This window comes from Corylus avellana, chromosome ca9, assembly GCF_901000735.1.
Source record: "Corylus avellana chromosome ca9, CavTom2PMs-1.0".
Lineage (NCBI taxonomy): Eukaryota > Viridiplantae > Streptophyta > Magnoliopsida > Fagales > Betulaceae > Corylus > Corylus avellana.
In genome coordinates, this window is record NC_081549.1 from 18,268,236 (window position 1) to 18,290,325 (window position 22,090).

Consider the following 22,090-nt stretch of genomic DNA (forward strand, 5'->3'; position numbering starts at 1 on the left):
CAAGTGGCACTCCTACTTCAAGTGGAGAACCATTAATAACATTTTCCCTTATCATCCATAAACCATCAACCTAGTAAGTCAATCCTATCACCTATCCCCTAAATGGTTCCCCTGCCCTAGGTGTTTTATCATGTTTTTGAAAGGAAGCAACTTGAGAAGCTTTCGCTTTATCTATTAATTTACTTGTACTTCCACCAAATTTAATTCTAGCCAAAGCAATTGACTTTAGTTCTTCCAAAATTAAATTGTCCAAAATAATATTTGCAGATTAATAACCTAGTCTAGCTACTAAACCCAAAATGCATGTCACATACATTTTTAATAGAGCATGTGAAGTTTAAACGCATGTTTGTTTAATGGATTGAGTAGGGGTGGGTACCGGTTCGATCGGTGTTGATAAGGGATTTTCAATGAATAGTTTCGACTTTTCAATTAATCGGTTAGTCGGTTGATAGGTGGTAGGTTAAGTCAGTTAATTGTCGGTTAAAAGTTTTTATATTAAGATTTATCAACTTCCTTGTAACTACAAAATTAATAAAGCATATGTTTTATAAATGAATGAAATAGTAAATTCATCGGAACAAAAGAACAACCACAAATCAATTGGACAAAAAAATAAAGAAATCTAATAAATAAAATTCAAATTTCACTTGAAAAATCGGTTAACCATAGAAAAAAAAAAATTATACCGCCTACCAAACCGAACCGATATCAAAATAATATTTTTATTCCGTCTACCGAACGCCAAAAGTCGTTTGTCGGTCGGTAAGCGGTAAATAGTTAATCTGTCCATGCCTAAGAGTGAGTTAAAGAAAAACTTTATCTTTAATTTGCCACATTCTAATTTATTTATTTAATTTGTTTCCCATAAACATCATCTAAACCTGCATAATTATGTAAGTTAGGTATCTTAGAACCATGACTTTTAGAAAAATCTAACTTTCTATCACCCCGGGCGCGAACACTACCACACAATTAAACAACATGCTGACATGAATTGTGAAATTAAGCCTACCGTAATCAATTTGATGAAGATTTAATTAGAATCAAATCCTTTTCAAATTTAAAGTAACCCTATTAATATTCATCCATCTATGGCATTGGGCAAAAAGGTGCCAAAAATTAACCTTTCTAGACTCTAGTTGATCATATTTCTATGACTAATGCTAGAAGATACTTTCATATCTTTCTTGTGTCTCTCCAAAATTAATGTGTCTGTAAAATTACTATTTGATGAAAATCTAATAGTAATCTATTATAAATCGAATGATGATTTTAAAGCCATATCAATTTTAAAATGATACAAGAAGAATATAAAGAAAACTTTTAGCATTACTCTATTTCCATATACGTCAAGTTCTCTCTTATAAATTAAGCAAGGCTCTTAAATTTTCCTTTAAATTTTCGTTTCATCATTCAAAACTAGGAAAAACAAAATAATTAAAAGATAAAAATTGGTATCATAACTTCATAGTTAGGTAGCTAGGTAGGTCAGAAGTCCATGAAAAGTCCCATTTTATTTTCAAGGCATTAAAAAAAAAAAAAAAAAAAAAAGACCAAGAAAAAGGTTAGATGCATGATATTGACGGGAGAAAATGGTATAAGCCAAGACAATTTTGCCTTTTGGTTTCCTACACAATGTAGCATCATAACATTCTCAATGTTTGCAGACGTTATTGTAGGTGACTTTTACAGTTTTTTTTTTTTTTTAATATCTGCATTCGTAGCATTAATGCAGATATTAATATAGTTTTCACAATTTCATAGACCAAACATATATTTTTAAACAAAATCGTAGAAAATGTTTTGCCTGATAGTGCATTTAAAAAAAGATAGTTTGAAAAAGGTGGTTTGAAGAGATAACGATTCACTTTTTACGCTAGTGGCAAGAACACTTTTATTCCTGATTTTCTCTCTATATATATAGGGAAAATTCGTAATATTTGCATCCGTAGCATTAATGCAAATATTAATATAGTCTTCACAATTTCATAGACCAAACAAATATTTTTAAACAAAATCGTAGAAAATCTTTTGTTTGATAGTGCATTTAAAAAAAGATGATTTGAAAAAGGTGGTTTAAAGACGTAGAGATTCACTTTTTACGCTAGTGGCAAGAACACTTTTATTCCGGCCCTCCCAATTGTTAAAAAGTAATTGGACTTTTTAAGATAAATGATTAAGGGCCCGTTTGGGAGTGCGATTTCAATAAGTGCGATTTTAAAAATTGCGTTTTTAAAAATTGTGTTTTTAAAATCGCTACTTTTTAAAATCGCACAAGCGTTTGGTAAAACATTCTAAAAAGTACTTTTTTAATTAATTAAGTGTTTGGATAACATTAGCATATAATTGCGGTTTTATGACCAAATTACCAATAAGGATGAACAAGACAGAGATGATGAAAAAAAAAAAAAAAAAAAAGAAGAGAAAATAAGGGTTTTAATATATTTTAGGTGGGCATTCTTGGTACTTTTTTCATTTCCGTTCTAAAAAAGGTAACTATTGCGCCAAATATCTTTTTAATAGAAATCGTGATTTTGTTTTAAATTCGCACTTTTTTCAAATAAGCAGCTTCTAATCAGCTTATGGAAATCGCAAATTTTTTTGCGATTTTAAAATTTGCGTTTTTAAAATCGCAATCCCAAACACCTTAAAATTACGATTTGGTTTAAAATCGCAGATTATTTTTTTGAAAACGCACTCCCAAACGCACCCTAAAACGAGTCAAGCATTTGTCCATGTGGCCCTTGCAAATCTTTTATCTTTATTTGAGAATTATGATTTTTTTTTTTCTGTTGTATCTTGCTTGAATGATAGGAAGTTAAATGCGTGGAAGATAACTAGAAAGAGACACCCTATAATTCATTTCTTTTCGTATATATAGGGGGGGAAAAAAAATACAAAAAATCACCTACACTACTTCCTTAAACATTAGAAATGCTACAATGCTTTCCTAAACTTTATTTATTTTTATACCAATGCTTCTTCTTTATTCATTTCATAAAGGGTTAAATACTAAATATCTTCTTAGGGTTTTATAACTTTATTTTTTCATTTCTAAGGTTTCATTTTTATCACATGAGGTTCATGTGGTTTTGATAATAGACCAAATTAGTCTTTCTGTCAGTTTACTATTAGTTGACTTAACGGAATTCTACGTAGACCAATCAAATGTTGACACGTGGCACCTACTTAATTTTATTTTAAATTAATATATATATAAAAAGGAAAAAAAATTGGGGGTGGCCTTTGGCCATGCCACCCCCATCTGGCCGGGGCCTTGGCTCAAAGGGAGTGGCTGAGCCACCCCCTTGGTGCCCAGGGGGGTGGCCGAAACCACCCCTTAGGCTCCATGGGGGTGGCTCGCCACCCGCAGTACCCACTGAGAGGGGGTTTCGGCCACTCGCAATACCCACTGAGGGGCGGTTTCGGCCACCCCCTTGGGCACCCACTAGGGGTGGCTCGACCACCCCGTTGGAACTAAGGGGGTGGCCAAAACCCACCCCAACCACTATTGGGGGTGATTTCAACCACCCCTTAGGCTCCATGGGGGTGGCCAAGCCACCCCCAGTACCCACTGGGGGTGGTTTCGGCCACCCCCATCCGGCCAAATAGGGGTGGCCAGGCAACCCCCATGGCCAAAGGGGGTGGCTCCAAATGGCCAAGAGCCACCCCCAATTTTTTTTTCCTTTTAAAAAAATTAAAATAAATAAATACTTTTTTTTTTAATTTTTAAAAAAATTAAGTATGTGTCACGTGTCAACATTTGATTGGTCTACGTAGAATTTCGTTAAGTTAACTAGACAGAATGACTAATTTGGTTTATTATCAAAACCATAGGGACCTTCTATGATAAAAATGAAACCTTAAGAGAGAAAAAATAAAGTTATGAAACTCCAGGAAGGTATTTAATATTTAACCCTAATTATAATAATAATCTCTCTTTTCTGAAACGCATGCCACGTGTGCAGGTACACAAAAACGACTGCGTACACGTAAACGAAAGCTGGTGAAGTTGATTTTTGTGACGCACGCATGTATCCAATCGATGGCGACGTAATAAGATTATGAAACTTCGTTGGTGCCGCCCAAATACTCTATGGTTGCCTTTGATTTGGCGGTCGTCATAAACGAAGACTTCTGATTTCTGAAACACCTTCATTTACAAGCATACGAATTCCATGGCAGAAAAAAGAAATAAAATAAAATAAAATTCTCCCACCACGTACCCAAACTGCCCACTTGAAAAGCTTTGCATTTAATTAGGGGTGGGCAGATTAACCGGTTACCGATTACCGGCCGTGTACCGATTTCGACCGAACCAATATTAACCGTAACCGATATACCAATATCCTTATTGGTTAAATTTTTTATATCGGTATGCTTATCGGTTCGGTTAGAAATTTCATATCGGTTAACCGTTTAACCGATATAAACCGTTAAGTAGGGATGCCAAAACAACATAGTTTTGGAATTATATATATACCTATGTAATCTTATCTTAATTTGGGTTTGAGTAGGTTTGATTTTTTTTTTAGTGATGGCATTGGATGAAATTTCTTTGCCTTTCGTGAAAGCATTTTTCATTAACTAGTTTTGTTAGTCTAATTACCATTCATTATGTTAATTAGTCTATTTGCTTTGGAAAAATGTACTTTATAATATAAAAAAAAAAGTTGTGATAGATCAATATAAAAAAACTTCAATTTTTAGCCCAAAAAACAAATATTTGGGTCCCAACAAAAAAATTTGGGCCTTAAAACAATTCATTTTTAATAAGTTATTTTAGCCCAACAAAAAGTATTTGGATTCTCAAAAGTCAAAAAAACTCATTGTTGGCTCAACAAAATAAATCAATATAAAGCCTACAATTAAATCGGTTAACCGGTTTAACCGTATACCGTTATAACCGATAATTTCGGTTAAAATTCTTATTGGTTCGGTATCGGTTAATAAACCGTTTAACCGAAAATTATCGGTTAATAACCGATAAGAGCCAAAACCGGACCGTTTTGACCAATACCCAGGCCTACATTTAATCATCTTTAATTGAACTTTGCACATTAAATTTCAACTGGCGCGAAGGACATGCATGTCTCAAAGTTCTAATTCCGCCGAATTTTCGTAAGCAGTAAATGGAGAAGTACGGGACCATTGGGGGCTGTTTGGCGTTGGACCGAAATTGTCTAGTGGCTTGAAACCGTAACAAAAATTAATTGACGTGAAAAAAAGTAAGAATTTTTAGTCAAATAAAAAAAAAAAAAAGTTTTGTTGTGATTTTTTTATTTATTTAAATAATAATAAAAAATGATTGATGTGATATAAAAAGTAAGAATGTTATGATCAAGTTAAAAAAATTGAGGAAGATTATAGGCCATTGTTATGAAATTTAAAAAGTTTTTTTTTTTTTTTTTTTTGATACTTAAAAAGTTACGCCAAACAAAAACTTTAAAAAAAAAACTTAAAAATTATTTTTAACTTTAAAAAATCTATTTTTTAAAACAATCTCAAATATGCTCTTAGTTATTTTCCGGTGTAAAATAAATGCATTTGAACTACAATACTTTGCACTATGCAAAAGTTTTTTTTTTTTTTTTTTTTTTGTTTTATACATTTATTTCTTGTTTTTTTTTTTTTTTTTAACATGTCCATACAAGAGAAGGGAAGGAAGGGAGATTCGAACTAATGACCTTCGCTTCATGAAGCGTGGTCTATTGATTGAGCTACCCCTCGGAGACTTATGTCTTCTTTTCTTTTTTTTGAGAGAATCATGTCTTCTTTTCTTTAATAAAGTTTTTCTCTCTATATAATTAATTAAGAGAGGACAAAAGAGTATTAAATGTTATGGAGAAGGACTAATTAATTAGAGGTAGAGTGAATTTGAAAAGTCTTTAGCTAAAATAGAGAAAAGTAGCATATGTTAGTTATTTTAGATAAAATTTAGAAAAGTGGATGCAAGTGGCCTTCGAGGAGGGTGAAAATACAGATATTAATATTCGTAATATCTGCATTTGTAACATTAATGCAGATATTAATATGGTCATCTTAATTTCGTAGACCAAACATATATTTTTAAACAAAGTCGTAAAAAGTGTTTCGTACTGGAGGGAGATGCCCAAGTGGTGGTATCAGCAATACACAATGAAGGATTGTTGGGAAATAGATGGGGTCACCTTGTTGATGATGTATGCACTACCCTTCAGTATTGTCACAATTGAAAGTTAAGCTATGTAAGTAGAGTTAGAAATAGGGGTGTCAACCCGGTCCGGTTTCCCGGTTTTTGGCCAAAACCGGAACCGGAACCGGGGTACCCCGGTTCTTGGTTTTGGGAAACCGGAACCGGTTCCGGTTTTACCCGGTCCGGTACCCGGTTTTTGAAAATAATTAGTGTTTGGGGCTTATTTTAGGTATTGGGCCTAAAATAAGCCCATTATTTTTTTCATAAGTTAGCTCATTTAAAAAAGAAACTATTAATCTTTTTGTCTAAATTAAAGAGGCTTTATTGTGATTGTTTCAAATAATTAAAAAATAAACCTAAAAAAGCATAAAAATCCTAAATAATCAATGTTTTTGCCTATATGAGCCTTAAAAATAAAAATTCAAATTTTTAAAAATACCCTAAACATAATTTTAAATTAGATACATAAATAAAACATTAAAACAATAAAAAGTATTGTTTTATATATATACTGAGTATTGCGTAATACTAAGAGTAAAAGAATTAAAATATATATATATTATTTAATACCCGGTTCCGGTTTTCCTGGTTTTGACCGGGTGCCAAAAACCGGGACCGGAACCGGGGTCCCGGTTTTTTTTTTTTTTGAAACCGGAACCGGAACCGGGTCCCGGTTTTCCGGTTTCCGGTTTCCGGTTTCCCGGTTTTCCGGTCCCGGTTCCGGTTTCCCGGTTATTTTTGACACCCCTAGTTAGAAATGTAGCGGCACATGGCTTGACTAAGGCAGCCACTCACGATATTATAAATAAGACTTGAATGTTTTCATCCTGGATTGTATTTATGATGTTGTTCTGACCGAGCTAAGGCTCTATAATTTGATATTCTAATGAGAAATCATATCTTTTTTTCAAAAAAAAAAAAGAAGTAAAAAGTGTTTGGTCGGTTTGAAAACGTAGAGGATTTACTTTTTAGACTAGTGGCAAAGTCATGTTGATATTGAATGGGCCATGGCCCTCCCAATTGTTTTTAAACAATTGGACTTTTTAAGAGAAATGATCCACGTGGGATTTGCAAATCTTTTACCTTTACGTGAGAATAATGATGTTTCTTTCTTTTGTATCTTGCTTTTAATGATAAGAAGGTAAATGGGTATAACATGCATGCTGTAGGGATAGGGATAGGGATAGTGTCCTTTTTATAAGTCAATATATATAGCAATGGATTTTTCACTATTTTGTGATATATTTTCGATAAGAAATGAAGCAACTGGCAATAAAAATAAACCCAATTGTTAGAAATTAGATGTATAAATATTTTAGTCTAAGAGCAGCAGTTTTTTTTTTTGTCATATTTCCTACATTTAAGGATTCAAACTAATTTTTCTTCCTTATGTCAAAATACACCACAATGACTTCCCTTGATCATTCCTTATATCATTAAAATATTTGTTTTATATATATATATATATATATATATATGAGAGGAGAGAAGAAAAGAGAGAGGAGAGAGAATATTTTTTTTATATTTTAATAATCATAAGGATTGTAATAGTGGAACCCAACTCAAAACATTAGGTTCCACTGTAGCAATCTTAATGTTTAGGATTCATTTAGGGAGTTTACTGTGGGACCTTTTTTGCGATTTTTTGAACATATTTCCTAAACTTAAGGAACTGACTCCCTTATTGAGAGTCTGCTAGAAATGTTTTAACAAATAGCAAGAAAATTAAAGGGCAGTATTGAGTGAAGTGGCAGTGACAGGCTTTGCTTAGGTTTTTTTTTTTTTTTTTTTTACAAATTTAACCAGAATTACCAAAAAAAAAAAAAAAAGAATTAGTTCTTTTTTACCTTGTCTTTCTTTGCAGTTTTTTTATTATTTTTATTTTTTTTAAAGTCTGTTTGAATTGTTTTTTCACATGTTGTAAGCTTTGAGCTTTGAACTATTTTTACCAGTTTTTTTTTTTTTTTTTGATAAGTAACTATTTTTACTAGGTTCTTATCCTAAAGGTATAAACTTTAAACTTTGTTTGTCAGTCTCTTTTTCAATGATTTTTTTTTTTTTTTTTTTTTTAAAAAAACAAAGGTTGTTTTTGCACACTCTTACATTCAGTTCACTTAAAAAAAACAAAAAAACAAAATGGCACATATTTATGAACTTTGGTAGGTATTATTTTTGTGAAACGCATTGTATGAAAAATTACTTAATTTTGGTTTTAAATTGTATTTATTATATTTTTAGTTCGGCTCCAATAACTATGTTTGGCTCCAGCACAAATTAGCACATTAAGCAATGGATTAACCTCTATTTCATGACGCATGGTTCTTAATCGATTGAGCTATCTCTTAGGAACATATTATCAAATACTTGGAACTTGTTTGAGATTGCATTTGAGAAACAAATCTTTTAAGTTAAAAAAACGCTTTTTGACAAAATCTTCATTTTTAAGCTTTTGCTAATTTTAGTCATTTTTTTACCTTTAAAAGTGTTTTTACTCTTTTTTTTTTTTTAATCAAACAAGTATTTTTTTTCTTCAAATGAACTTTTTAATAAATCTAATCTTGACAATCTGTGCCGAGTGAATTTGTATATCTAGAATAAAGAACCAAAATTAGCATCAAGTGACCGCATAGCGCAGTGGATTAGCGCGTTTGACTTCGGATCAAAAGGTCGTGGGTTCGACTCCCACTGTGGTCGATTACATTACAGGTCTAGGTAAATTGTTTTGCCTCTGTGTTCTGTTTTATGTTTTTTTTCCTGGTTTTTTAAGTTTCAATTTTTGGTCTTTTGTTTGGAAAGGCCATGTCTCCTTTCCGACTTGGGCCAGGGTCCCAGGCCTTCACGGTCCTTCGTAAATCACAACGTGGCTAAAGCTTTGTAAATTCTTTTAGCTTATAATTCCGATTGTTAATGTTTTTAGAAGGTATTTTTTGTCTGAAAAAATATTTTGATATGCGTTAAAGTAATTTTTTAGTGTTTTGTGTTTGAGAAGTGTTACACATCTCCTTTTGCAAATCTACCACATATCAATGGTGGACTTATCCATGTCTTGTATGGAAAGGGTAAAGAGATGAACAAAAGGGAAAAAAGAAAGAGTTTTATCAAATATTTGAGTGGAATAACTCACGGACCAGGAAGATTTATAGATAAAGAATTTGAATATTTAATGGAATAAATCCAAGTTCTCTTATGATTGGGTTTAGGACAACTCAAGATAGAAGATTTATAGATAAAGAATTTGAATGTTGGAGACTATGCCATAATGCCAATTGCCAATTTGGGTAGGAAATACCATCACACCCGATAAAAAAAATGGCCCAATTAGAGTAGCAAAGTGACCACAACTATTTTTAAATTATCTTTCAACCACCTCCTTTTACAAATTTAATAGATCAACCATTAGATTTATGAAATCATGTAAACCCCACAAAAATTTAATAGTAGATTCATAAATTTAACAGATCAACCATTAGATTTATGAACTCATGTGAATAAGTGAATCCCACAAAAATTTAATAGTAGATTCATCTATTCACCATGAAGAAGACTAAAAGATGGATGAAAAAGAACGAATTCTATCTTTTCTCTTTAACTAAATGGCTGGGTTGTGTTAAAATTAACCCAATCCAAACCTAACACAAACACTTTGTCATCCCTACCAAAAAACCACTCCAGATTATTTTTGGATTCTTTAAATCAAGATATTGCTTTAGTACATTTGTAAAGAAGTACCGTAGCTTCTTTATCTATATGTTTTAATCGATTCTATCCGTAGCTCATTGTTCTCTTCGGCTCTCTCTGTCGTTCAACTATCTGTGGTGAAATGGGAGAGTGAGCAAAGTTTTCTTGAGACTCCTTTGGGTCTTTGATGGTCTTGGGAGGGTACCGCAACATCTCACATTCAGTCATTCACATTCGTTTACCCTCTGCCAAAGCCAACTGAAACCCACAAGCCTTCAAGATCCAAGCGATTGCATCAATTTGACAATAAAGGCGAATTGCATCAATTTAAGAACCAGACAGCACAAACCCAATAATAAGAGCAGTGTAAAGGTTTTGAGTGTGCTGGAAATCTTGGGAGGCATAGTGAAGGGAGTAAAGATGGGTGTTTGCACAAAGTGTCGGTTTGTGCAAGTTGTGGTCGATGATGTTTGCTGGTTTGGGTAGTTGTATCTGAAACTTCAGACAGCAACACAATGACAATCGGATTTAAACATTCATCAATGGCAAGGAATGAATGCCAGTAGAAGGAACTAGGGCATTTCCTCCCTTGTTTTTTTTTTTGTTGGGGGGGGTTGACCCAACCCTGTCATAAAACCAATGCATAACCCTAAAACAAACATATCCTATAAAGGAGAAATCAACCACAAGTTTCGAAGCAAAAACAATCTCATATTAAAAACTTCAAGCTAGATGGTTCAAACCCAATAACAGACAAACAGAATTGATCCTTGCATGGTTGCAACTAAACGATAATTTGAGTAAATAATGTCACATGTCCGTAAAATGAACCTTAAGAGCAGTAGACCCTAGCCTACACTTTGATAGCATACTTCCTCAACGGGTAGTACATCTCCTTCTTCTTCTCACGCTCTGTCTTCAAAGATAGCTGCACGAATGAGAAGAAATAAGCATACCATATAAAGAACATCGAGCGCAGAGTATGCAAATGTGAACATCAATCACATTGAACAGAGCAAGCAAACAGAGAAAGCCTTTCCAATAGAAGATCCTTGAGAGAACAATCATGCATCTGGAAATGCAAAGAAATTTCTGAGATTCCAAAATTATCTTAGTTTATGATTTTTTTGAATATATAACTGTAGGAAAGATATCTTGAAAGTCCATACAGCTCCACTTAAAATTCAAGGATAGTTACCATTGGTCCAAAACCTATAATGAGATAACAACCAAGAGTTTAACGAATTCCAAAGTTTTTTACATGCAAGAACCAATTATAGCATTCATTAATATCCATGCTTTTACTTATGGTTAGGCTAACTTTAAATCTGAGAAGCAAATGAAACTATTCGATAACAAAAAAATATAACAATATAAGAAATGTAAGACAATGAAGCACGTTCAGAAGTTCTTATTTTCAACTACATGCATGCTTTGATTACTTCATTAAAACCCCACTCCCCACACCCCCCCCACCCCTCCCAACCCCATTGCTTTTATCCGGGTCCTTGGGCTATGTTTGGCAAATGAGTGGACTTGAGGAAGTGCACCGGAACTGTAGCAGATTTGTTTGATATGAGAAAAAAAAAAAAAAAAAAAAGTAACAATATTTTGTATAAAAAAGTGAAAAAAATTATTTAGTAGTGATTTTTTTATTTGCATAGTAATAAAAAGTGATTGATGTGATATAAAAAGTAAGAATATTGGGGTTGATTTTGAGAACTTTTTGGGATTCTGAGCCCGGTCCGGTCCACTCCTTTGCCAAACACACCAGCTGCAATGCCACAAAGCATGTCACTTCTTCCTGGTGTTCGTCTTAATTGCACCTTAAAAACCCTTTGAAACAAATTTCTCTAATCTTAAGCCTAAATATCAGTAATTTAATTTCACATAAATGTTTTTCAATCTGTTGTTTTTGGCTACTGAGCAGTCCCCCTCAGTAAGCAGCATAGTTCCCCTGCATCTGGGGTCTAATTCTACAATCGAACAATTTCTCCCTCAAACATTCATAAGATTGGAGCTTACATTCTAAGCCTGACTGGTACAAAATATACCATCAAATTCCAAAAACGTAGTTGCAATAAACTCATGCAGGTTCCACAAGTTCAATCCAAATTTCAATGAACATAAATGGGCTCACGTAAAGTCCCTCTTCTTACACAAATCACAAAAAGATATCAAATAATTAATAATTAATAATTAAAAAAAGAAACCTGGTGCTTGGTGAGGCGTCTGCGAATGGCTCGGGTTTTCTTGGGACGAAGATCGAGAGGAATGTACTTCTTTTTCTTGTAGACCTCCCTAAGCGCCTCCTTCTGTTTCTGTGATATCACAGTCAAAACCTGGGCTATTCCCAGCCTCACAACCTTTCTGCAATTTCACACACACGAAAAGAGATTAACTCATAGGCCTCTATAGCTTTAAATCCAGTAGAGATAACATATACAATAAAGCGGCCAAAGAGAGGGCATTTACATCTTGGAGAGCTTGTTGGGCGCACCACCTGTGACCTTAGCGACGCGGAGGAGAGCGAGCTCCGCCTTGAAGTCCTTCAACTGACCCTGTAGCTCCGCCTTTGACTTGTTCCTCAACTCGTGGACCTTGATCCTCGCTAAAACATTTCCAATCAACCGTTTGATCAATCACATAATTCATATCAAATCACACCAACAAACAAACAAACAAAATTCAAGGCTTAAAGAATGAACATCAGAAAGTAGAGGAAAAGAGATTTTCTTGTTAATCTTTCTCTTACCCATTCTGAACAAACAACGCAGCGGCTCCCACTCCTCGTTGCCGTCTGAAAACCCTAGACTCCTAGAGTTACGAATGAGCAGCGCTTTGAGCTTTTATGCGCCCCGTTATAAGCTGCTGGAGCTTAATTAGGGTTTGGAAATGCGGCAAATGCCTCGCTGCACCAAACCAGGCCCATTATTATGTGGGCCACGGATATCTAAATAATGTGAACTGGGCTTGGGCAATTAAAATAATTAGGTGGGCTTTGACAATTAACCTTTTTTTTTTTTGGAAGTTTGACAATGAACTTTTATATATCGTATTATAACACTTTTGCAAGTGACAGATGGCATAAGTGTCAAGTTAATGAAGGTTGTATTTGTTTTAATTTTTAGTTCAAAATTTTTTTTTTTTGAGATAATTTGTTCATGTTCGTTAACGTTTGTTTGGGAGAATGTTTGTGTTTTCTGGCTTTGTTTGTTTCCGGTCAGTCTGGCTGTGATTTAGTAGGGTCCCGCAAGTCCCGGCTGGATTCAAGCATGGTTCTAACTAGGTTTTAGTGAAGTCTCGATGGTGAGCAGCTTGATCTCGGACTCTCGGTGAGTCCCAATTAAGTATGTCGATTTGAAAATGAAATACTCAAACTCATAAAATGATTTACGATTCTTAAAAAATGAAAACTATTTTCCAAAAATTAAAGAAATTTTTTTGGTCAAACCAAAAATATTTTATGTTAAATATCATTTTCCGTTGCACCAAACATCCGAAAATACGAAAAATATTTTATAAAAATTATTTTACGTTGAAACAAACGGAGCCTTAGTTTGAAAATAAATGTCTACTTTATTTTGTCAAAATATTCCTACAACAAAGAAAAAAAAATACATGTTTATTAAAAAAAAAAAAGTGTTATATTTTGCTGAATATTTTTGTATTTTGAATTATTTTATAGAACAGAAAACAAAGAGAGAAAAACTAGCAAACAAAAACTAATTTTCCGTGTTTGTTTATAACGTTTAAAAAATGGGAAAGATAAGTGCTCTTTTAGTGTTATTTTTGTGTCATTCGGATTCTATGTGAATATTATTTTATTAAAATAATAATAATAATTTTGTTTTTATTTTTCTCACTTTGTTTTTATAAAATAAAATTGGTTAAAAAAACATTTTTTACTATTTGGTTCATACTAACATATTTTTTTGAATACAATTTTTTGTTGCTTGTACTGTTCTGATAGGAAAGGCGTGGTGGCTGAGACTCTGAGGTGTGCCGTGGTGTCTGTGTTCGTTAAGAAGGTGGTTTGAATGGAAGACCTGTGGACTGAAAATGTTTTATGCATTCAAAAAATATAAATCATTTTACAGAAATAATTGAAATGTTTTGCAATTTGACTGAGGGTCCGTTTGAGACTGCGATTTTAATAATTGTAATTTTAAAAATTGTGTTTTTGAAATCGCTACTATTTAAAATTACATAGGTGTTTGGTAAAATATGTTAAAGAAGTATTTTTTTTATCAATTGAGTGTTTGGATAACATTAGCATATAATTGCGGTTTCATGACCAAATAGGTAAATATTGCATCAAATATTGTTTTAAGCGAAATGGTGATTTTGGTTTAAATTCGCACTTTTTTCAAATAAGCAACCCCTAGTCAACTTATAGAAATCGCGAATTTTTCCACGATTTTTTAAAATCGCAATCCTAAACACTCCAAAATTACGATTTGGTTTAAAAACGTAAATTATTTTTTTAAAAACGCATTTCCAAATTGTCCCTGAAAATGTTTAACAATTATCTAAGCTTCTCAACTTTTAAGCGTTGATGTAGATAAATGTTGGAACTGGTGGCTCATATTAATACCAATAGAAGGCCAAGTAGACGGGAGCAGAGTGAACGTCGCAATAATGACTTTCACGGAGCGAGATTTCCTTAATACGTTTGTATAAGTAGTGTTTAGGATTTTTCCTATATATATGTATGATGTAACCCTGAATCATTAAAAGTAAAAATACAGCTGCCTCTCTGTGAACGTAGGCAAATTGCCAAACCACGTTAAATCTGTGTTTCAACTCTCTCTTTTTGATTTTATATTGTTCATTAATTATTGTGCATGATAATAACAATAATAATAATAAAAAATACTGAAAATATTTTACAAAAAAAAAAAATTACGTCAAAATAAATAAAATTAAGGGAGGGTTTGATAAACCCTTTTTCATCATTTTTTATTTGTCACTGTAGTTAGCTGACGTGAAAAAATAAAATAAAATAAGTGATATGGAAAGTGAAAATGTTTTATTTTGTAGTAATTTTTTATTTATTTAAATAGTAGTTAAAAATGAATTATGTGATATAAAAAATTAAAAAAAGATAATATTTTTATGCTAATTTTTTTAGAAAATAAAGAGTGAATAGTATTGAGTGAGCATCCTTTACCAAGAAAAAAAATGCTCCGAGTGGCATTGCTATTTATGTGCTATTAATTACCTCAACTTTTGTGTAACTATTTTTTTTTTATTTATTTTTTAAAAAATCATCCATTAAATCTTATTATATACGAAACAATTTAGTTGTTAAAGTTGAAGACAATGTTAGTTTTTATTTATTTATTTATTCAAAGACAATGCTAGTTAGTTAGTTGAGGTCCCTTTCTAAATCTCAAAAAGATGAAATAACTAAATCAACGCATTCACATTATAATCACCCCAACAATGTAATCATTGATGAAACTAGAGTATTGTCGTTGCTATATATAGGATTGACATATGCCCAACATAAAATTAAAGAATTAGAATTAAAAAGTTTGACACATTTAATTAAAATGAGTCCGATTAAAATTGACCTATATAATCTTATTCTTATACACATATTTTTGACACAACTTGAATCCGATACACGACATTATGACAAGTAATTTTGATATGAAATTCAATTATTTTTTTTTAGGATTGACTTGTTTTGGGTTTGGCGCATTCCATGTAATGGGGTTGTATCTCGACTTTGGATCTTAGTACCATAAAAGTATGTCTAATCTTCGGAGTCAGAAATAGCAGCTATTGAACTACAAGCATGTGAATTCGACACGAACTTAATACAAAATTAGAGGCTTAAAGTTTAGGTGTTCCACCCGTTGAATTAAATTGATTAGAATGGTAGAACTGATTTATTCATTTTGTTTTGTTTTTTTTTTTCTTTTTTGCCTTGCAACAATTAATATATGTATTTCAATAATGTAATTCTCCATTAAACTTTATTGGATGACCCTAAAAGTCGTCGTCCCAAAAACTACAAAACAGTATGTTGGTTGATCAGTCCCTTTCGAATTACTCCATCGCCATGCCCACATGGAGCCCTTCAATCTTCATTTTTTCTCTCTCGAAGCGTAGAAGACAATCATAAATTTGAAAGGCACAGCTTCCGCTACTGTCTGAAAGGGACCCCTTTATATCCAATTACCCCTAAAGCAAGCAAAATTTGCACTAACACTTGAGAGCCAGAAAGCTCCGGCTCCAACTCTTGCCGCTTCTTCAGATTCCGGGAAGCATGAAACAGTTGCACAAGCAATCGGCTGTGAACCACCGGCGAGACGAAGAGATCCCCTTAGGGTTGGGGCCAGCCTCCCCGTACTCGCCCAAAACCTTCAAGCACCCGAGATCGCTCCCTAGATCCCTCAACTACCTTTTGAAAGAGCAGAGGCTCCTCTTCATCCTTGTCGGCATTCTCATCGGCTCCACATTCTTCATCCTCCAGCCGACCCTCTCCCGCCTCGGCCCATCCGAGCCCAACTCCTCGTCCTCCTCTGCCTCCATCATCCCACGCTCCTTGTCCACCTCCCATAACGGCCAGGCCTCGGCCCATTACCCAAGGACTCTCAGCAAGGTCGGGAGGGTTCCAGCTGGGATTGGACGGCGGAGATCGAGGATCGTGGTCACCGGTGGGGCGGGATTCGTCGGCAGCCACCTCGTCGACAAGCTTCTCGATAGAGGGGACGATGTGATCGTCATTGACAATTTCTTCACCGGCAGGAAGGAGAATTTGGTACACCGCTTTGGGGACCCCAGGTTCGAGCTCATCCGACACGACGTCGTCGAGCCGATTCTTCTGGAGGTGGATCAGATCTACCACTTGGCTTGCCCTGCCTCCCCGGTTCATTACAAGTATAATCCTGTCAAGACCATCATATCCTTCTCAAATTTCTTCACAGCATAAAACCATTTGTTGTTTTTAATCTTTTTTATGATTAGAGATTTGGGTTTGTTTTATTGTATTGAATTTGAAAGTGTTTTGAGGTCCTTGACCGTGATTACAAGACTAATGTGATGGGTACCCTGAATATGTTGGGTCTAGCAAAGAGAATTGGAGCGAGGTTTTTGCTCACGAGTACGAGTGAGGTTTACGGAGACCCACTTGAGCATCCCCAGAAAGAGACTTATTGGGGAAACGTGAATCCAATAGGTGAGAATGAGATGTTAGTTAAGTAATACCGCCAAATCTTAACGAATCTTCGTTGTCGTTGTTGTTTAATTAATGACGCATTGGTATTGTTTGGTTTGTTTTTATGCGACATTGAAAATGGTTAGGTGAGAGGAGCTGCTACGATGAAGGAAAGCGGACGGCTGAAACTCTGACAATGGATTATCATCGAGGTGCAGGTGTTGAGGTAACATATTCTGAGATTTTCGTATACATTTTAGCAATGTTGATTGGGTATTAAGAAGTTGCACAACACTTATTCTAGTATGTTAATCTAGATCTGTTTTATTATCCTTAGTATGAAGTCCAGATAATACATGCATTTTGGATCATATGCTAATGCACCACAGCCATTGACAATGCTATGAAACTCTCAAGGGCTCAGGGGATCCAAATTTTGAACGACAGTGTCCATGCTTAAGAAGTGTCTGTTTGTTCGCATATATTCAATTAATTGAAAAAGAAAGTAAAGAAAAAAAAAATTTAACCAGAACTTTAGTTTTAGTCTTTAACAACAAAGGATCATGCATTCAATGTTTAATAGCTGCACCGACACACACAGACACATAGATAAACTCCAAGAATATGTATGTTGACATCTCTGTATTCTGTTCTGGTATCTTTATCAATATCGGTGATTCATAAACTTGAACATTCTCAAGGTTGTGATTCATTCTCCAGTTCTTCCAATTCTGGCAAAATCCAATATTATATGATTCACTTGCCATTATGTGTCCAGGCATGAAGTTGGATCTGCTGTAGCATTTGAATGCTTTGCAGGTCGTTTATACTAAGCAAAGTTGTAAATAATGCTAATTGAAAGTGAGATATGATGTAATATATTTTGTTTCAACTCTATATATGCAATTGTCAGTCTGGCCATTTCGCTACATCTATATATGGATGATTGACCTGTGGATTTAATGATGGGGATTACTGTTTACAGGTTCGTATTGCTCGCATTTTTAACACATATGGACCTCGTATGTGTTTAGATGATGGACGTGTTGTTAGCAATTTTGTTGCTCAGGTTATCATCTCTCAGCCTAATATGTTTTGTGGTTCTTACATGTTTCATTGAGAACTATCAGAAAATGAGATATTCCTGAATATCATTGATGAAGTTTTCTAATTATTATAGCCTTGAATTGCAGGCTATCCGCAAAGAGCCTTTGACAGTATATGGTGATGGGAAACAGACACGAAGCTTCCAATATGTCTCTGACTTGGTATGGCAGCTTTGTATCTCAATGTATTTGTCTCATGAAATTTCCTTATTCTCTGGGACTTCACTGGTGCACAAAAATATATTTTATGTTTTCCATCTTCTCCTCCGAACTTCAAACTGTTGTGTTGGGTTCATGAATGCAGCTTACATTCTATGCTGGCACAAAAGTTACATTGATCATGAGCCTAATTCACAAATGATTTCACTTTTTGATGGAGAAGTTAAATTAGTGTTCGATTTTAGGCTTGAAACTGAAGCCTCAAAATAAGTTGACTGAAGGTGCCAAATAAAAAGTCTGTCTTTAATTCCATTTTCTAGAATCTTTCAAGTGTAAACACTATTCATGGATCTTGAAATACATGTAAATACCCATATACATATCTTTGTGTGTGTGTGTGAATGTGTGTATTTAAGGCATAAGGCTTTACTAAAGAAGATATGGAAGTGATAAAAAATAACTTGCCTAGGAAGCTAAACTAAGAAAACACAGCTTAAGACATTGGTGGATCGAGGATTTTGGGTTAGATGGGGCAAGATTAAAATATAGAGTTGAAAAAAATTGATTAAAAATATTAAATAATATAATTAACGAAATAAAAAAATAATTCAACAAAGCTGCAGTTATATATTTCTGCAGTTATATATTTCATACAAGATTAAAGGATCTACTGGTAAATTCGCTAAATCAACAAAATATTTATGTTTTGCGCATTGAACAATGTATGGCCAATTTAATTTGCTTGCATATTTAAAATGCATTTTCACTATCTTAGAATATTAATGAGCTCTAATATTGGAATTCTCTTGTATAGTTTTTTCATTCTTGAAAGAAATTTAGAAATTAAAATACAAATAAGAAAACTATATTTTCTTTATTGTTTTTATCTTTCCTGTTTTTGGAAATTGAACAAAACATAACCTATAATTAGAAATTTTCTTGCTGGTCTTTCCTTAGAAATGGCTCACTATCATTCTTGCTATGGTCTTTTGTTGTGGAAATTGTCTGTTATTTAATACCCGCAACAAACACGCATGCGTGATGGAACATGTTCATGCTAGTTGAAAACCATTGAAAATGGAATCTAGCTTGGAATTGAAACTGGGTCCACGATTTAGTTTGAGATTGACATAAAATATTATACTATCGAGTCCAAAGTCACAAGTATCACACCACTAAACAAAGTATTGCACAACCTCAACATTTATCCAAATGGTGCTTGGAAGGTTATTCAGATTTTAATTTACAAGATTAACCCTACCCCACCTCAATATGGACTGCCCTTGGTTGACTACTGGAGAGGGTTAGATAAGAAACAAAACCAAGATTGGAATGCGATATAGAAAATATGTTTTTAGGCGGGGCAGGGGGGTCATTTGCCCTCTCTCGCCCCCTTGGCTCTGCGGTTTGCTTAAAATGCATCAGATTGAAATGTTGAAAGGATGCAAGAAAGGAACTTGAAGAACTTTTTAAATGACAGGTTGATGGACTGGTAGCATTAATGGAAAGCGAGCATGTGGGGCCGTTCAATATGGGTAACCCAGGGGAGTTCACTATGCTAGAGCTTGCAGAGGTTTGTCTTCCTTCAAAAATTCCTATTGTTTGTATTAAGGCCCTGTTTGTTGGATCTCAGAAAATGCTTAGATTGTGGATGTTGTTCTGAAGTATTCTTCTATTCTTTCCCCTTTTGGGATCCAACAGATACATGTGGTTTTTCTCTGCAAGTCTCTGTTTTGTGTGTGTGTGTGTGTGAGAGAGAGAGAGAGAGAGAGAGAGAGAGAGAGAGAAAGAGAGGTAGATTCTTTGGTTACATAAATAATCTGGTATTTTCTTTTCACTTAATATGCAGGTTGTCAAAGAAACAATTGATTCAAGTGCCACAATAGAATTCAGACCAAATACTGCTGATGATCCACATATGAGGAAACCCGATATTAGCAAAGCAAAGGAACTGCTGAACTGGGAGCCAAAGATATCGCTTAGAGAGGGACTGCCTCGTATGGTGGGTGATTTCCGTAACCGCATTTTGAATGAAGACGAAGGAAAAGGTCTTTAAATAAGAATACAGCAAAACTATCATGTATAGTGTGAAGTGCATCTCTATATCTTTTCATTCATTCCATTATTAGCACCCTTATAGTTTTAAGTCACGAGGAAATTCTAGCAACATGCCACTGTTTTAGGAAGATGTACCCCTTGTTTTTTTACACTGTCTGCTTTGTCAGCCAAAAAAGCCACATTTTTTTCGCAGTTTTTTAATCACTTTTTTTTTTTATTCCACCATTTGTGGCACTGAACTTTTGGTAGCAAAAGACTACTTAAGCAGAGCCTAAAGAGGATTATGGTTTTGTTTTTGCAAGTAGGATTACGAGTTTCATTTGGATCAGTACGAGGCTATAATTCTCTCTGTTGTAGCAGTGGTAGTATGGTCTCCGGCGGAGTCATTTTGGTCCAAAATCAACCCACTTCAGCCCATGCCTGTCCATTAAATGGGTTTGGTTTTGGTTTGGGTTTAGTCAGTGGTGACATGGAGATGATTTATTTCATAGTTGAGATTAAATTTTACAGATTTAATGATGTATATGCTGTCCCATGGTGAATATTGGTGTGCCATTTAAAATTGACATCAGTTTCAACCAAACAAAATTTCAACCTTACATAGCCAGCTTTGTCTAGAGTAGCTTGGCAAGAGGGGATCACTATTAATTTTTTGATCCATGGATCCAATGATGATTACGTGTCAGCGAGTTGTAAAAGAGTGTTTTTAGATAAAGCATTATATATATATATATAAAGGATTAAGGTAAAGAAAGTGACTTACTTGTCCTGCCAAGTGTTAGAGACGTATGGAAGAGTTGAACGGAAAAAATAAGGGCAAAGCAAGAATCTTGTAAATCAGGAGTGGGCAGTGGGCACATCAGTTTAATTTTTAATAGTCAACTCTTGAAAGCGCTCTTTATTATCTCTAATGTATTCATATTTGGACGGATGTAAGATGGGTGGGCCTTTGACCGAGACCTCATTGTTTCCTCCTTTTCCTCCTTTCCCTCCTTTCAATCAAGACTCTCTCTGCTTTGCTTTCCACTCCCCTTATTCTTCCACCCCTCTATCTCTCTGCTTTGCTTTCCACTCCCCTTATTCTTCCACCCCTCTATCTCTCTGCTTTGCTTTCCACTCCCCTTATTCTTCCACCCCTCTATCCCTAACATTCTTAGAGAATGTTTGGCATTACAATTTCGCAAATTAAAAGTGCCATTCTAAATTAAATTACAAAAAATGTATCATTTAGGAGGGCTATTTTTTTTTTTTTTTTTTTTTAAATGGCGATTTTAAAAAGCATATGATTTTAAAGAATAAACTATGACTTTAAAAGTCAAACTGCAATTTTATCAAACACTTAAATGTATTTTTAAAAACTAAAATTTTCAAATTACACCTTTTAGAACCACTATTTTTAAATAGCATGTTTTGAAATCGTAAATCCAAAATTCCATTTCGAATTAGGATTTGAGAATATTGAGTTAGTTATATTTTAGGAGTATTTTTGTTTTATCAAAAAGTGAAAAGACAAAAATACTCATCAAATAGAACGAACTAGATACTCTCCGGTTCAAATAGTTCGGTTTCCTATGCACAACCTGATTCTCCAACGAGGAATGCTAGGTTTACAAATAAATTTTACAATATGATGTGGCACAACATAATTGGAAATGAGATAAATTCAACTTTTGAGAAACCTAATTATATTGTGCCACATCATGTTGCAAAAGTCTTTTTGTAAAATTTGTTTGTAAGCCT

General features: G+C 34.1%; 2 protein-coding genes and 1 non-coding gene across 3 annotated transcripts; 2 read left to right on the forward strand and 1 right to left on the reverse strand.

The window, feature by feature from the left end:
- Positions 1–8,798: 8,798 nt before the first annotated feature.
- TRNAR-UCG (transfer RNA arginine (anticodon UCG)) lies at positions 8,799–8,872 on the forward strand. Its single transcript has one exon. It is a non-coding gene; the product is annotated as a tRNA-Arg (tRNA).
- Positions 8,873–10,544: 1,672 nt separating this feature from the next.
- LOC132191844 (large ribosomal subunit protein uL29y-like) lies at positions 10,545–12,722 on the reverse strand. The gene is made up of 4 exons (XM_059606958.1): positions 12,612–12,722; positions 12,332–12,467; positions 12,070–12,226; positions 10,545–10,784 (listed from the first exon to the last, which is right to left on the reverse strand). The coding sequence occupies exons 1-4, from the start codon at positions 12,613–12,615 to the stop codon at positions 10,710–10,712; spliced, it is 372 nt and encodes a 123-aa protein (XP_059462941.1). The 5' UTR covers positions 12,616–12,722; the 3' UTR covers positions 10,545–10,709.
- A 3,152-nt stretch (positions 12,723–15,874) lies between these two features.
- Positions 15,875–20,871, forward strand: LOC132191311 (UDP-glucuronic acid decarboxylase 1). The gene is made up of 7 exons (XM_059606261.1): positions 15,875–16,796; positions 16,904–17,048; positions 17,174–17,253; positions 18,013–18,096; positions 18,221–18,295; positions 19,773–19,865; positions 20,142–20,871. The coding sequence occupies exons 1-7, from the start codon at positions 16,137–16,139 to the stop codon at positions 20,346–20,348; spliced, it is 1,344 nt and encodes a 447-aa protein (XP_059462244.1). The 5' UTR covers positions 15,875–16,136; the 3' UTR covers positions 20,349–20,871.
- The last annotated feature ends 1,219 nt before the right edge of the window (positions 20,872–22,090 follow it).

Coding starts and splice junctions, on each gene's coding strand:
- LOC132191844 (XM_059606958.1), bottom strand. Junction 12,227..12,331: donor CCCAACAAGCTCTCCAAGAT/GTAAATGCCCTC, acceptor GTGAAATTGCAG/AAAGGTTGTGAGGCTGGGAA. Junction 10,785..12,069: donor GACGCCTCACCAAGCACCAG/GTTTCTTTTTTT, acceptor TCATTCGTGCAG/CTATCTTTGAAGACAGAGCG.
- LOC132191311 (XM_059606261.1), top strand. CDS start 16,137: ATGAAACAGTTGCACAAGCAATCGGCTGTGAACCACCGGCGAGACGAA. Junction 17,049..17,173: donor GGGAAACGTGAATCCAATAG/GTGAGAATGAGA, acceptor GAAAATGGTTAG/GTGAGAGGAGCTGCTACGAT. Junction 19,866..20,141: donor CTATGCTAGAGCTTGCAGAG/GTTTGTCTTCCT, acceptor CTTAATATGCAG/GTTGTCAAAGAAACAATTGA.